Source organism: Python bivittatus, unplaced genomic scaffold, assembly GCF_059951505.1.
Source record: "Python bivittatus isolate LINGU-HERP-01145 unplaced genomic scaffold, Pbiv_v1 ctg000610_np1212, whole genome shotgun sequence".
NCBI classification, from domain to species: domain Eukaryota; kingdom Metazoa; phylum Chordata; class Lepidosauria; order Squamata; family Pythonidae; genus Python; species Python bivittatus.
In genome coordinates this window covers 16,030,443-16,047,997 of record NW_028277088.1, presented here as the reverse complement: position 1 = coordinate 16,047,997, position 17,555 = coordinate 16,030,443, and the positions used below count along the sequence as shown (strand labels likewise).

Below are 17,555 nucleotides of genomic sequence, written 5' to 3'. Positions count from 1 at the left end.
GAATATTTTTCACCATTATTTCTACATATAAATATATATAGACTACAATACAGAATGCATCTATTCCTCCAAATATCATAAGCTTGTGCAAAGTCATGTATTAGGACAGTGAAATTACTGTGACTTTTTTTTTTTTAATCTCTGTTGACAAATCAGAAAATACTTCGGAGATTCCAATCTTCCTCCAAAGAGGATTGCAGCTCATTTGGGCTACTCAGTTATTTTTTCTTGAAGCACTAATTCTATAAATATGTATTGTAGATAAAAATTAGAGAAGTTCTCTAAGATTTGTTCAGTTTCACAGATGAGGCATATTTCTCAAGCATTGAAAATGAAGAACATACTCTGGCCCTCAAGTCTGCAAAATTTTCTAAAAAAACCCCTTAAACCAACAGACACCCAGAATTGTAATAAGTAACTGCAGGACACATAGTATACTTTAACAGGACACAGCTTGATCATCTACATATATCCCTATTATGAATAGCAAAGTTCATATAGTTGATATCTACATTGATTCAAAGTGACATATATTTCTAGAAAGGCATTAATAATACCACAGTCTTTAACTCCATTAAAAATAATGCAATCTTTTCAGTAGCAAGAAGCAGGTTTTAACAACAAAATCACAATGCATTCATTAAACAAGGTATAAAGAAGGATTAAGGGAAAAAATCATATCATGCAATATAGTCACTTTGATAATAAAATAGGTGGAGTAAAAAAATTAGAATAGTCAATATAAATAATCTACAGTTATTTAGATGTATTGGTTTTAAATACTGTTCTTTGTTCCATTTATTCAACCAGAATGGTATTTCTGACTTGGAAATACTGGTGTGAAGTATTATGCTGTGACAGAAAACAAGCTTTCCAAGGTAAACCAATGAATGGGGGATTTCAAACCCGATATCCCAATTTAGTATTATATACACTGAATATCATTCTCAATTATGTGTTTATCAAAAAATTATTACAGAGTCAGCAAATCATAAACATTAAGATCAGAATGAAGTTAATTAAGTACAGTTTCCTGAAGATTTGTTAATGTTTTACAAAAAATCCCTTTCAAACTCAGTTCCTGGTTGCTACACCAATAAGTTTATGTTATTTTCTTGTCAATAACACAGAGATGGCTTGCCATCTTCTTCCACAATATATTTTTGACCTCCAAACGAGTCTACAGCCAGTTGTGACAGACTGCTAGAAATTGGTAGAAGTTTCAGGGCACTGATGTGGAGATTACAGGTAGTCCTCGCTTAATGACCACAATTGGGACTGGCAACTCCATTGCTAAGCGACACAGTCATTAAGTGAGACATCATATGACCATGACTTGTGATTTTACTGCCAGCTTCCCCATTGACTCTGCTTGACAGAATCTGGCTGTGAAGTGTGCAAATGGTGATCATGTGACCACAGGATGATGTGACAGTTGTAAACGCCCACTGGTTGCGAAGTGCCCGAATCTCGATCACATGGCCATGGGGGCACTGTGACAGTTGTAAGCGCAAGGATTGGTTGTAAAGTTACTTTTTTCAGTGCAGTCGTTACACTTCAAATAGTTACAACTTCAAATAGTTGCTAAACAGGGCAGTCGTTAAGCAAGGTCTACCTGTATATTCTTAACTGTTTTCAGTGCAGTCGTTACACTTCAAATAGTTACAACTTCAAATAGTTGCTAAACAGGGCAGTCGTTAAGCAAGGTCTACCTGTATATTCTTAACTGTTTTCAGTGCAGTCGTTACACTTCAAATAGTTACAACTTCAAATAGTTGCTAAACAGGGCAGTCGTTAAGCAAGGTCTACCTGTATATTCTTAACCGTTTAAAGGTTGGAAATCTGCCAAGATTTGCAATATACACACCACCCACTCCCCAACTGGGGCCCAACTGTTATCATGTATGATGGTACTGATCTCCACTGATAAGGAAGTATACAGTATAGATACTGCTGAGCAGATTAGATCAGGTAGTGATTTAGACACTGTCAACACATTGCAATCAGAAGCATTCTGATCCCAAGGAAATCCTGAGTGAGATAAAACCTTGTGAAGACGGAATAGCCATAGTAATATAGTGCTATGGGGCCAATTGCATTTGGAATGGTGCTATTCTGAGATGAATGATGATGGTGCTGAGAGGGATCCTAGGAGTCACTTAGATTTTGATGGTTTCAATATTATGAGCTTCATGAGGTATTGGGGCAATGGGGGTTTGAGTAAAGATTAGAATAAATAATTAAGAATGGGCAGTTCGAATCCATACTGACTGCTTCACAGGCTGCCCTTCCAGAAAAATGTGAAGGCAGGAGAGTGGCATGAAATTTTGGCAAGGATATATGCTCCAATGCCACAAAGACAAAATAGACACTTATAGTGACCATTTGTGGGGAGGAAAAGCTGCAGTATTTTAAAACAATAGCCCCCAGCAAGCCATAATACAACTAAGGAGCTCCAAAAGACATTTGGGAAAGGGCAAAATACAGAATTACATTCTCTTAAGAAATCCAGAAGAAAGAAGAAACGAGAGAAAAAAGATCTGGAGCAGACAAACCACAAAGGAACACTTTTCAGCGTTCAACACTGTTGTGGAAAAAACTGAAGAGATTTTGGCAGTCAGGCTCTATTTAGGGAGTTAGCGAATGGAGCCCTTGCTTTTTCACCCTAGCTAAAGAATGTTACAGAACCACATCTGTTACAGAACTGATCTGCACAGGCACAAACTATCAAGGTGATGCAAGGAGATTACAAAGAATATTTATGTTTTAACTCTGGTAATAATGAAAATGCAAATAACATTATGGATTTTAGAAATACAGGTGGCCCTTGTTTAACGACCACCTGTTCAGCTATCTTTCAAACTTACAATGGCACTGAACGAGTAGTACTTATGACCGGTCCTCATACTTATGTCGGTCACAACATCCCTGTGGTCATGTAATCGCCATTTGTGACCTTCTTTGCCAGCTTCCTACAAGCAAAGTCAATGGGGAAGCTGGCAGGAGGTTGCAAATGGCGACCACATGATGTCCTCGCTTAATGACCTGCAGTGATTCACTTAATGATGGCAACCAGAAGTGCAGGAAATTCCATTGCTAAGCAGTGTGGTCACGTGGTATCGCACTTTATGACCATGTTGCTTAGCAATGGAAATTCTGGTCCCAATTACTGTTGTTAAGCGAGGACTACCTGTATGTAGGGTCCACTTTGGAGAAATTCTAAAATAAAATAATTTCCTGTTTAGTCAGCTATGGGGAAACCTGTGCAGTTTCATAAATCATGGTAGCAGAGAAAAGTAGCAGTCACAGATACAGCTAGGCCCCTACTAAATTTTAATATTTCTTTAAGCATTTCTTTCTTTGCTGAATTTGTGTCCACTGAAATCACAAGGGTCTTTAGACACTTACTTGCTTGATAGTTATAGGCTCGCTTCATATTTGATCACTAAAACACCTGGAAAGTAAACCAACTGTATAATCTATTGTTGCCAAATCAATGCAGCAGAAGTTCGAGTGGCACAGTATTTACTGGTGAAATACAGCTTAAGCTGATGGATACTAGAAACTTACAAACAAGGCCTGATGAAGGTGTCACATCTTAAAGCCAGCAAAAGGCTTGTTATTAATATAGGAAAGACATTTATGGAAGAAAAAGGAATATGTTACTCCACATAAATGCAATGAACACCACTCCTCAGAGAAGCTAAGATCACTGAGGGCCAGTGAACATGGCCAAGTGTTCCCACCACTCAACAGTGCTCTAAGAGCAATACTTTCCTGTTACACACAGAAGTGAATTATCAGTCCATCATCCACTTAAACAGAGAAAACAAAAGGACTTCAATTGGAGGTAGCACACAGTAGAAGTCAAGAATCCTTTGTGCAATGCTAGGGTCTAGGGAAGAAGAAAAGTTTTTATATCCTCATTTTAAAATTAAGATGAAAATTTTGCCTCATGTTCTCAGATTGGGCAGTTGAGACATCTCAGAAATATGGAATATAAACTGAAATCAACATAACAGGGGCCAGGGGGGGGAGACAACACCTACAAAGATCAGAATTGTGCAAGCAATGGTTTTCCCCGTGACACTGTGAGAGCAAACCTGGACTTTGAAGAAGCAAGATGAAAGACCATGGATTCTTTTGAACCATGGATAGCCAAAAAACAACAAACGACAAACAAACAAATCCCGCCCCCCCCCTGCCCCCCCAGCAAATTGTTCACAGAACAGAATCCAGAGCTCTCATTTGAATTTAGAATTATCAAATTTTGGGCACACTATGTGAAGACCTAGCTCTCTGGAGAAGTTTATAATGTTAGGAAAGGTCTAAGGAAAGAGAAGAGGAGGATGGCCAACAGCAAAGTGGATGGAATCTGTTACAGTGGCGATGGGTGCATCATTGGAAGACCTGAAAGACCAAGTGAGGGGCAGATTGTCCTGGAGAAAAATCTATCTATATGGTTTCTAAGAGTTGACCCTGACTTAATAGCGCATAATCAATCAATCTAACAGAGGAAATAAATTCTAAAATCACCAAAAAAGGAAGTAACTTAAGTAGCATTTCTCCACAGTGCCTTACTTATGATGCTACTTCATAATGCACTGTGATTCCTGAGGCATTGTTAAGAAAGAAGGGTATTCTTGCCAACCCCATCCAAATTTCAGCAGCAAAGCAATTATATTTAAAAAAAAAAGAGAGAGAAAACGTCTACAATTTGATCCAATAAGTCTCTGTCCCAGCATGAAAATTCTGTTTCTCTTTTTCATTTGGCCTCAACTTTCCAGAAAGTACAGCTATTGCTGCAAGTTTAGGCTCCCAGCCAGTTCTAAAGTGCACAGCCGAGGAAAAGCAAACTATTCCCTAAGGGGCTTTGTCCCACATAACGTCAATGAAAGACCCTGAAAAGTCAGCTCCTATATGCAGAAATCTCATCCTTGGGCCCCATTTCTCCAGCAGCCTAGAGCACAACAGGTTTTACAGAATGTTTATGTCTGCTTTTCAACTAACATTTCACAGCCAATACATCCAATGAGGTTTTTAAAAAATGCTTTATGAATAATTCAGACCCTAGGAACAGATATGGAGCAAGACTAAACATTTTCCAGCTTCAGAAAGGATGCCATTTAGGTTTACAGCTTAGATCTCAAGAACCCTTTGAAGTGTGCATATATGCACATACACACACATGCACACACAAACTCAAAATAATATATTACCAATAGCAGTTTGCATGCTTGCCATTTTGGCCTTCCATGACAAAAAGTGTACCCAAACACAGCAAGGCAATAAATTGAACATGCTCAGCTATATTAAAATGCAGTTTATTGTAGGAGAGTTGCTGAACTTAAACATTTGAGTCCCACACCAGAAATAAAAAAAATCTTGCTTTCAAATTTGAGAATAAACACAAAGCACTCAAATTTAAAAGCTATCTTCTAAGATTTCATTCTAGAAATCTAAGTTTTACGATGATACTGAGTTCCTCATTTTATAAGTAAATTGTTATAAACAATCAGATTTTAATTGTTGTTTTAACTGTTGTTTTAACTGATTGTTTTATTGTACATTGCCCAGAGTCATATCTGTGAGGTGGGCAACTATATAAATTGGATGGATGGATGGGTGGAAAGCTAGTTTCATTTTTTTTTTTAAAGAATGCTCAGTGCTGTATATGGTATAAACTAAAATGAGAAGACAGACTTGATGAATTTTGAATTATCTGCACTTACAATAGTTAATACCCTAACTTTTAGGAACAATCACCACAAATAAAACAGTAAAATCTATCTACTTATCCAGCAATAGGATATGAGTTTTAATCTTTGTAGCTTTTATTTATAAAAATATTCTCTACAATGAAACAATGGTGGTGCATTTATCTGTGTACATAAACGTACACAGATAAATGCATCACCACTGTTTCATTGTAGAGAATATTTGTAAATGTGTACATAAATGTACACAGATAAAACAAAAATGTAACATGTATGCAAATATTAATAGGAAATTGAAGCACAGCTTTTTATTTACACACACACACACACTTAGAGTATAAAGTAATGCAAGTGAAAAATAATTTTGCTTTGAATATTAACAAACTCTAGTAATAAGAAAAATGTGAGTTAACATTGTAAATATCTCAACTTCTGAGAGAATATATATTATATGGGAGAAGAAATGATCTCTAGCACCTAAATATGATCACAGCCATAGGCATGCACCTATTGGATGAATGAAGTTTACCTGGAAACAGATGTACCTACCTACCTACCTACCTACCTACTGAAAGTATTCATATTGAAGGATTTTTTTTTCTGTGAAAAAAGTCCTTCTGTTCATATACGAGATTACTATCCAGTGGAAATTTACACCAGACACACTGAGGAAGCAGCCACTTTTTCTTCTATTTTACATTGTCCTATAAAACAGTCCATCTAGCCGAACACCGTTCTTTCTGATCACCATGCCCTCTAGAACAGATTTTTCAGCTTGCAAACGACTATAAGGAAGAGGGGAACAAAATATTCCTTTCTTGCTTACTGGCAAATGTGGAACGTTTATCCATTGTGGTAAGTCTAAACACGCACGCACACACACACACACACAGCTTAGTGTGTTGTACACATCTAGCCAATAGTGCTGTATTCAATGAAGTATGGCTAAATATAATTATTTGGCATGGTACATGGACTAGTCACCGGGTGGAACACTCCTACTGGATCATTAAGTTAGGATGCAAGCAAATATCAACACACCGTTATTCAAACGCATTGCTCGAAACAGTTTGATTTACAGTGACAAACAGTTGAACAACTGCATAGGCCTCTACATGTTCAGGCAGCTCCAGTGACCAGAGAGGCACCATCAGTCAAGCTACACTGTTGTTGGGTGTAGAATGTCATTTGACTAAACACCACACATTAAGCTCTTCTCTTAACCACAGTCTGTTGGTGTAGCTTCTTCGTGTCACACATGATCCAGTGGGATCCTATATGTTGCCTAAAACAGGACTAACAGCTGATTTATTGTTAAGCAAACAAAATGAAGTGAGGTGCACAAATTACCAAAAAGTACAGCACCTTCTTCAGCACATTCTCCAGTTCCTTTTTCACCTCATCTGGAAAGCTCATTTCAAAAACAAAAAGGATGGGAGAATTATTAACCTTCTGCCATCTTGCAAAGAGAGACTCACACAGTATATTATCATCAGATGTCTGACAGCATCTTGCATAATAACAAAACACCGGGATAGGCATAATGCTGTGGCATCTTGTGGAATCTACTGTCTTTGACATTTTGACATATTATTTGGAGAAACTGAGGTATACTTTGGGATGCATATTCCCAGTTCCTTATGCATTTATATATAATTCACTTATTAGTGGTATGAAAGCTTTAACCTTGACTGTGTCTGGCATACAAAACAAAGCAGTGGGCCAGAAGCAATGGTGTGTCAACCACCGAGGATATTGTACTGACAACAAAGTCTCTCTGCACTGCACATTCTTCTTCATTTGTTGGTGCTACCTTATGTATGTTGTTTCACTTGCTGTATCCTGGCTAATCCTGCATAAATTTTCTGTTACATCATTGCTACAGAGATTAATCACCTAAAGTTGTTATCACTAGGGATACAGTCATTAAAACCGCATTCACCATTATTCCTCATATAGTACAAAGTCACGTTCTGGTTCACAGACTAATGTACAAAAGCAACACACTTGTGAGTAAGCTAGAATGGTTGTTTTTAAAAATGTATGTCTTTAAGAGACCTTTCATACTTTTCATTAAATTATTCTTATATCACACCCAAACCTAACTTCTTTCTAATGTACTGTATGTATCAAAACAAACATGGTATTGAGCATAATGCTGAAGGAATTGCCAGCGAAAGTACTTCATCAAAAAGGCAGGCAAAAATGAGCCAGTCTGATACTGACTAACTTGCTCTTCCTTCCAGATGGCACAAGATGCACTATGATCTTTTCAAATCTAATTGAAAGGATATACTATAATACATAACTCTAAAGAAAATGAAGTCAATTTCTTCACAAATTAAACTAAAGGAAAGACAATATTTCAATAATTTCCCTGTTTCTAAATGAGCAAAACAGATGATTGTTAGTATGTAGATCCTTTGTGTCAAATCCAGTGAGCCATTTTTTAATCTAACAGTTTCACAACATGCAGTGATGCCAATTTGTTACCTGCAAATTTGTAGCCCATCCAGGAAAAAGCTGAGGAAGAAAAGAGTTTTATGTAAGCAGCTGCTCACCTATATGGGCTCCACTGTTGTGACCAGCACATTCAACTTCCTCTGGATGAAGTGTAAAAGCACACAGAACGAAAGCCAAGAAATAAAGCAGAATAGTTAGAAGCCCAGCCATAAATGCAAAAGAAGAGTTACTTTAAAATGACAACCGTATAAAGCTTAGCATGAAAAGCCTTCAATATATCATTGCTTGAAAATAAATTGGTATATTGTTCTACAGTTGAGCAAGAGATTCTGGAACACAGCAACATGCATGCTTTGTGTCTTTACGGCCTTTCAATGACAGAAATTAAAGGCATTCTATTTAGATTTGATGGAAGATAAAAATGCAGTAGCTGAAGCACAGAGATAAAAATATTTACAAAGAATATCAAAGAGGTTTCATGTTTGGCTCAATGGATCAGACAGAAAGGGTTTCTGACGAACATATAGCCCGTTTGCTCAATCCCAAACATCTTCATGCTGATCTTAATATGCCAGAGCTCCCTTGACAAAGCAAGTTATAGTTTTCTAATTATGATAAACAGTTGATTTGGTGAACTCAATGGCCTGCAGTGGTTATAAGTATTCTGCAAATGACAGCAGCATAACAGTTTACAAAGGAAAGAAGGGGAAATAGATTGATTTTACTGTATGCTGAGAAAATAGGTTCTAAAATTATGTCACTGAAATCTGCGATGGAAAAAACTTTTAAAAAAAAATGAAGTAGAATATTTCGGAATCATGCAATCGCGCTGACTCTATCTTTGGTCCCACTGAAATGTTTGGAATGAACACACCTGTTTATTATCTTATGTTTATTTAGTAACATTCAAATAAATTACCACAAATTTAGCCAAAGCCTGCAAATTCAATCCATATACCAAGGCATGTTTCTGCAGGCAGATCTTTTCTTTCCAGAGCACTGTTATGTGGGAAGAGAAATACGGAGGGAATAACAAATAGAAAAGGCACATCGGGTAATGGGTAATACCCAGAGAAACCCACGCTTTTACCCCAGTTATCCTCATGCATGCATGTTACTTTGCACATGAGCAACTTGTTCACAGCCTTCTTAGCACATGACAATTCAGATTTGGAACTGTACTACAATAGCTGAATGACTAGTTTGTATCACTAAATGTGCTGTTACTAGCAGTACTTAATTTTCTAATTGCTTCTACAATAGAGATGATTTAATTAATCTAGCTTTCAAGCGATCTCTACCACCGAGCAGGGAAACTTACATGGGTACCTTCAATTTTCTCTGAAAAGCAAAAAGGGGGGAAAAGTAGGAGGCCAAAAGATTACACAGACTGAGAACACAGTGGAAGAATTAAAAATTGAAAACTCAGGAGAAAGACACCTACCACACTCAACTGTCTCCTCAGCTTAGAAGAGCCAAAAAACAAACAAGCAGACACAGTTTATTTAAAGTAATATATTCAGCAAATAATAAAAAAACTAGAAAAGAAAACATATAACTGAGTAGCATTGAGAATACATTAAGAATATAATTTGAAGTAGCTTTCACTGGAAAGGAGGTTTCAAAGTTTGCTCTTGTTAATTAATGTAACATGTGTTGTGGGACAGCCAGTACTAGAGAAATGCTAACCTCCTGCTAAATTTGCCAGAACCTGTCTTCTCTCATTAACAAAGAATTCAGCTGAGACAGAAGCAAAAATGAGGGCAGCTAATTTTTGGGTGGAAATGGTTGCTTGTTTAGTTTAGCTACGGTGTTGAACTATCAAGAGTCTTACATAGATAATATTCGGAGGGTGTGGTGCCTTCAATTACATAATTGTGTGATCAGTTCATTACCTAACTGCCCCTTTTATTAGCTGGAATTCAAATAACATGTTCAAACATCTCAGGGCCAGTCCTACAAACAGTTCTCAACAGTGACCTGAGCCATACAATTATATTAATATGAACTTTTAACTTGGTACCTGTTTCTCTGAAAGAGATTTATCATTTCCATATTTACAACTGTCAGTTGATTGTCAACTGATATTTGGCATTAATGTATCTATCGCTGTAAGTTGGAGGTAATTTTGTTAGAATGAATACCCAAAAAGAATACCCAAAGGGAGAAAAAAATGAAATGGAAAAAAGAATGTGGCTAAATAAATATCCAATGCATTACTTAAATAGACATTGGTACAAAATTAACCATTTATTTTTAAAATAAGAATGTCTTCCAATGGATGACATCAGATAATGCTATAGGTATAACAAAGAACATTTCTAATCCAATATAGAGTGCTTCAGAATTTCCTACATATGTACCATTTGGAAGATATAGGTGATGCATGACTTTTTCCCAATAAAGTTTAGGAAAAGCCACAGTGTCTTCTAATCTATAATATACTTTATTACCCAGTAACAATCCACAAGGTTCATAAATCAATCCAGAGCATGTGCACACAAAACATTAAAAACAGATCTTTCAGACTGTAGTATAACTTTAGGATCTAGACAACAAAGTCTAAAAATCTCTAGAGACATTGTTCTTAGTGACAATACATAAAATGTTTTCAAAATATAAACAAACTTTATAATTATCCCACAAAAACAATCCATGCAAGAAAATATCAAAGGGAAAATACTAGTTTTTTTAAAAGGAGAATGTTTATGAAAAAATATTGAAATTCAACAATCAAGCAATGCATGGTGCTAATTAAATGGAAGGAAAAAAGTGTCAGGCCAAAACCATTTTGCTATAATGGTAATCATGAGAGGACCATCTCATTCAAAGGCAGGAGGAAAACACTGTCTTTGAGATAAGAGGGAGAATGTATTTTACTAATTGACAAGAAGACAGAAACCTTTATAAAAAGTGAGATCACTTTTACTAAAGGGAATGAATTAGCAGACTGTAAAATTTAACAGAAGTATTGTTATCAGTTATAACTTTATAGCTTTGCCAGCATATAAATTTGGTTGCACTCTACTTATTCAGATTTAATAAAATACATTACTTCTTGCTTGGATATCACCTTGTGAATTTAACTTCCACTCATGAAGTGAGGTTCGGCAAAACCATGAAATGTTTTTATTTCTTTAAAGGGCACATGAAATAGCCACTACAAAAAAGAAAGGATCACTGTGCTGAATGACTGTAAGAATGATACATCCTAGTCCTCAGGAGAAATCACCCAATGGATAACATGCAACCGAGACACCACATATTTACATACATGAATCTAGATACTAGGTGCTACTGTATGAAACATACAGAGTTGGCCATCTGCTAACTGGCTTTATGATGCCTTACAAGACTCAGGAACTATTTTCTGCCTGATTGTGCCTTCCACAAATTTGTGATTAGCCAATTCCTGGGCTTGGTTACTCTGTTACCTTGTCTGAAATCAGCCCCATTTACTTCTTCAAATCCAGGATTTTAATAAAACATCAGTAATAGCTGGGCAAATGCTAGAGGTCTGACTGTTTGATATGCTGATATCATCACTGCTCTTTCCTGGCATAGCACATATATTAATGGAAGTTTTTATTTATTTATTCCTTATTCTGATAATGTGGAGAATATAGAATTAAATATCCACTGATCTCAAAATGTTTATTTATTCATTTATAGAATCTGTTTTATGCACAGCATTTTCAGTTTCGTCAAATCACCCATCTCTTATGTTTTCTATTACAGTTCCACCTCTAATTTTCTTATATCCCGTCATCATACTTGGATGCTGACAGAATGAAAACTGGTGAGGTATTGAGTGTGATGCTGAGATAGATAAGGAGAATGAGAACATAACAAACCGAAGGTTATTTCAGACCTTGAATGTTTTCACGATACAGAAAAAAACTTCAGGAAACAGTATGCTTAGCTCACTGAAGTATTTCTATGGATTCCAGCATGGAAAAGAAGAATAGTGGGAAGGTGGGCAAAAAATATCTTTTCTTTCTTTCTTCCTAGCGTTTTTCCCACATGTGCAGGGTCTTTTTTTTTTCTTTTCCAGATCAATCGAATGTTGATCCATTGGTTGCGACATACTGAGAGAAAGTGACTGGCCCAAAGTCACCCAGCCGGGACTAGAACTCAGAGTCTCCTGCTTTCTAGCCTGGAGCCTTAACCAGTAGACCATACTGGCTCTCTGGCCACGAAACATCATTTATTTATTTAATTATAATGTTCTTACTAACACATGTCACTAAAATGGAAAACTCTAGGTGTGATAAATATTTTTATCATAACATAGTACTTAAAATAATGCATATTTGCAATTTAGGTAGTGATTACATTACAGATGTTTATGTTTGGAACTGAAACTAATTAACCTGGCATTTTTTAAAAAAAAGTGATCCATTAACAGAACTGTTTAAATGTTTAAAAAAACAGTCCATTTACTACATCTGCTTTATTATTTTATTATTTTCTTTACCACAGTGAAAGCATGTATTTTAAGGCCTGATTTCAGCAGCAAAACAGCATTTTTTCTTACACCAGTAGAGCAGTTTGGGCCTAAAAAATGAGTAGCATCATATCTTTATTGTATGAATGTAAGTAATTTGTAAATGCAAAAAGCAAGCTGTGCAGTAACACACTTACATGATTTCTTATTTGAAATCTTCAAGGGCCGAACCTGTACATCTGACCTTCTTAATGCAAGTCTCCTATAAAGTAATGTGAGGAGGGGAAGGAAAACAAGACATAAGCTATTTCATTTTTATTGCTGTTTTGGTATCAGTAAATATGAATCCGTTTTTTAAAAAAATCACCCAGAATTTTAAAATACATTATAATAAACAATGCAGTTTATTTAAACTCTCCTAAAATAAATTCTGGAGCCTTTCTCTTTTTAAGGAAGTGGGAACATTTTCTAAACACATCAGCAAATCTTATTCTAAGATGGTACACTGATAGAGATACTGATATACTATTTTCCATCTGTTTTTTTCCTCACAAATAAGATCATCAATATTCTATCAGGTTTTGTCATTATCAATAGAAGCAGTTGAATAATAACATCCAAACAATTTAAACCAGTGTGTTTCAACCTTGGCAACTTTAAGATGTGTGGATTTCAACTCCCAGAATTCCCCAGCCAGCATGAAAAATATCAATTTAAACTATAACTTACCAAGTTCAGGCTTTGTATGGCATTTGAGTGCAGGTCTAATGATCATACTGATCACTTTTTTAAGCATTGGGGAGTGAGGATGGGAAATCAACTCAGTAACAACATACCTTTCCTGGAAGTGCTTGGAAGGAATTAAGCCTGCTCTGGGATTGGCATCACCTTCCAGCTTGGCTTGCCACCAGGTTGCATCATCTTGGCTCATGATTTGAAGAATATCACCTTTCCTGAAAGGAAGTCCAGCTTCTTTACAGGGAATTGCTTTATCTTCCCTGGGATTATACTCAAAAAGAGCTTTCATGAAGATCTGCAAAAAGAATGCATTGTTTTACACTGAATGTCTTAATGAAATCTCCAGGAATCCTCTTGTTGTTATTGTTGCTTGTTGGCATAAATATGCTTACCTATCATGATAAAAGTATCTACATATGGAGGCAGAATGCTGAATTGAACTGGCATTTAAGCCCCAGTAAGCAAATAAGTAAATAAATAAATAAATTTCAGTTAACCATCCCATGAAGAACCTTAGTTGAATCCAACAAGTGCTTACCTTGCCTTCTTTCGATGGGACTTCTTCTTTGATACTGGGTATAATCTTAAATGTAATGGCTCCTTGGGACATAGACTAAAAGATGTAAATATAAATTACTAAATTATGTAATATTTTTCAAAGAAAGCAAGAGAGACGGCAGAATAAATTGAATTTGAAGCTGATTCCAGTCCAGTTCCTATGCTTTAATAGCAAACCAATTATGATCTATTGTGCATACATTACAAACACCTCTTATGTTTTCTATCACAGGGAATTATGTAATGTATGTATGTATGTAATATAATGTAACTTGTTTATTATTTAGAAGATGATAGCTGTTTATCAGATATACACCATAATTACAGTATAACAGTTTTAAAGAAAATTATTTGTCAAATTATAGCTTTTTAAAGTTGAGAATTGGCTGTATTTGCAAACGTGGAGATGATTTTAGAATTATCTAAGATTGACATCACCATCACCATTATTATTATTATTATTCCTCTTCTCCTTTTGGTGGAATGTGAATTTATGCACTATTGAGGCCAACTCAAAAGTATTTCCATTAGTTTGATAGTAACAGTCCTATTTTTTTCCTTTAAAAATATGTTATATGTTCTATAACAAACAATTCTAAAAACCAAAGGAATTAAACAAAAATTACAATATGCAGGAAACAAGTTATGCAAGCAATACTAAACAAAGATCCTTGAATCCTCCTTTATCTCATTAAGTACTTCTTGCTTCCTTGGATCTTAAGTCTGCATTGAATTAGAAGTAATTATTACCAAGAGTGTGCAACTTCTCCAAAGGCCAATAACAGATATTATATCCTTTCAAGTATGATCTGACCCAATTTTTTGTACTGTGGAGAGCAGAATTTTATTTAGGGAACAACATTGGAAGCAGACTTCTTCTATGTTAGTACTTTCTAGGTTGGTCTAAATGTATCTACACAATGTTTTATGCAAGTAAAAAAGAATATACATTTATTAGCTTTGGAGTCTTCTTAACCAAAAAGGAACTTAGTTGCTTCACTTTTTTACAGAGACCGCTTTAGATTCTGAAATTTCTGAAACGTCTTCTCTTTATAAATATCTACTAGACAATAGCAGCTCAAGTAAACAATTAAAAAATGTCAATATTTAAAAATTAGTCTTCCACATTTTTCAATTAAATATTCTATTTTCAACCTACCAGAATTTGTATAATTTCTTCTGGTTTTTTATCATCCACAGGAATTCCATTGACTTCCTTAAGCTCATCACCTACATGAATGAGACCTACGAAACATAGTTATGTAACTGTCAAATAATTCTTACATTAAATGAACCACTGCAACCTGAACATTTTTTCAAGTCATGCTATTTCCAACTAAACTTTAGTTTCATTTCTTCACAAGTCTAGTTATGCACTGATGATTTATATATGTGTGTGCACATGTGCTCATGTGTGTCTATATCCACAAGGGATTACATCCAACATCAAGCTGATGGACCTCCCTAACCACTTCATCATCTGGCAGCCCCTAAAATTTCCTGAACTGGTTTTCTTAAGGGCTGGGAGGCAATCATGAAAGTGATGGCCTTTGGCCCAGAGTTGAAAAAGGAGGAAGCTCCAGAATTTGTTAGATGTACCTTCACAAGCAGAAACTTCACTGATTAATGGAATGACGTTAGATAGAAGCAAAGATAGTGAAACTCTTTTTCAATAAACATTCTCCAATATATCTATTATTTTGGTAAGTTTAAAAAAACCCTCTTTGTTATCAAGCAGCATCTCTAACTACATATATTAGCTCTAAATGAAACGTGATATATTCCTGTAAACAGGCAGGAGTACCTCGATGCTTAGATATGGAAACTGATTTGCCAAACTAACGTAGTGTCACAATATGAAGAAAATGACAACATCCTTTCCCTCCTTTTTTATAGTACTGCATGCATAATATACACAATATCACATTAGTGCATCTGCTCCAGTAATCCAATACCGATAAAAGGTGAGTTACGCTCAATGCTATATTAAAACACAGCAACATCTAAGTAATTGCTTTTGCTCGATTTAACATCTAAAATTTTAGCATTTAAATTTTGTCATCAATACCTGCAATTGCAATATAAAAGTTCTTACCACTTCGGTCTGCCGCTCCTCCACGCATTATGCGAGCCACAACAACAGCTCCTGTATGTTCATCCCTTTTAATAGTAGCCCCCTTTAAAAATAAATTCAAAAATGATTATAAAATTAATGTTGAACCATACCAATTTTCTAGGTGCCATTTTTTTTTGTAATTTGGAGAAGTTTGCACACTCCAATTCTGATCTTTACTAATGAAGGATTTCCTGCATTTATTGGATGTTAAAAACTCTGAGAGATATCTGGCTGCAATACTGATGATGAAACCTTAAACTTTATAGGAATGAAACAGGGCTGTTTTTAGTGTTATCTAAAAGAGCGTTCCGTATCTCCTGCTTTATCTGCCCTTAAAAGTGTAACCCATTTAACAACAAAGTTAACTGCTGATTGGGCCAAGAAGTCTTGGAGAAACGTGAAGCATTTTCACAAGCAAAACTAAGTGACTTTGAAAAGAATTCTGTACTGCAGCACCACCCTGGAAAAGGAAGAATTCAGTGTTTAAAAAGTGGCACATTAGTATATTTGTTTGTACAATCGTAAAACACAACTAAAGAGCCAGGAAAAAAAATAGATTCAGCAGCAACTTTTCAATGATCTTTGAGACCACCTAAAGCTGTAAGGTAAGTATTCTGGCTTAAGTTACTATTGTTTGTGAAAGTGACCAGCTTGCACTTGGAATTGCTCGATGCAGTTTTTAGAGATGAGTTGCTTTAACTATCCTGCTGCAGGCCTCTTTCCAGTCTTCGATAGCAGCAGTCATGCCTCAGAGTTTCATCTCTCCACCTGTTCTGTGCTGCCAGTTACAAACAGAGAGAGCTTTTGATAGTGAACCAAGGTATGTATTGCAATTGTAAATCTTTCACCAGAATAACAGGCCCAAGAGTTTATTTTTGCAAAAGAGTCCAGAGAGACAAACCTCATGTTCAGAAGATCCAACAATAGTCCCATTTCCAGTCCAACAGTCTAGGCCATCCAAGAACAGCATACAGGTTACAGGTAGGAAATTAGAATACTGTATGCCACAAAGAGGCAGTCACCAGTGCCATCTCTTTTATATGGTCCTGACTACCAGCTTGTCTGTTTGGCTGACTCATGCTTCTTCCTTTAAGCAGATGGCTTGACTTTCTTTTTTCTTCCTTTTGTAATTTGTGGTCTGTTGTTAGGTTTGAGACCTAGCCTAACTGAGGCTTTTGTGTCAGCTGAATTCCTTCAGCACCCACGTCTCCTCAAGTGCCTCTTCTACCAGCGCACTCACTTCAGTCTGTGGTTCAAACTGAGACTCAAACTCTTCAGCCTTGGAATCTGAAGACAGATTGATCTCTAACATGGCCTCCCCTACCTCCAATATGTTTTGTCAATATGAAGCCTGGTGCTAAACTAATAGCAGTCCTCCTATCTGGAAGCTATGGTAGTTCAGAAAAAGAGGATATTTAGAAGAGTTGGAAATGTTGCTCGATTGCCAATGCTGCTTGTTATTTAATATTATACTTACAAGTCATTTTTTAAAAAAATAGATATATATTCAAGTTGG

The 17,555-nt window shown here is 35.9% G+C and overlaps 1 protein-coding gene across 5 annotated transcripts in view; it reads right to left on the bottom strand.

The window, feature by feature from the left end:
- MPP7 (MAGUK p55 scaffold protein 7) overlaps positions 1-17,555 on the bottom strand; it is an 86,528-nt gene that overhangs the window by 13,460 nt on the left and 55,513 nt on the right. For 4 of the 5 annotated variants that reach the window (XM_025167404.2, XM_088150293.1, XM_088150295.1 and 1 more), the window contains exons 7-11: positions 16,019-16,100; positions 15,083-15,168; positions 13,904-13,978; positions 13,464-13,660; positions 12,825-12,889 (exon numbers count right to left, since the gene is read on the bottom strand). In XM_025167404.2, coding sequence (XP_025023172.1) covers positions 12,825-12,889; positions 13,464-13,660; positions 13,904-13,978; positions 15,083-15,168; positions 16,019-16,100 — 505 coding nt within the window. Of the gene's footprint in view, positions 1-8,278; positions 8,321-9,624; positions 9,646-12,824; positions 12,890-13,463; positions 13,661-13,903; positions 13,979-15,082; positions 15,169-16,018; positions 16,101-17,555 lie in introns of all 5 variants that reach the window. The other variant, XM_088150296.1, reaches the window with a different exon arrangement.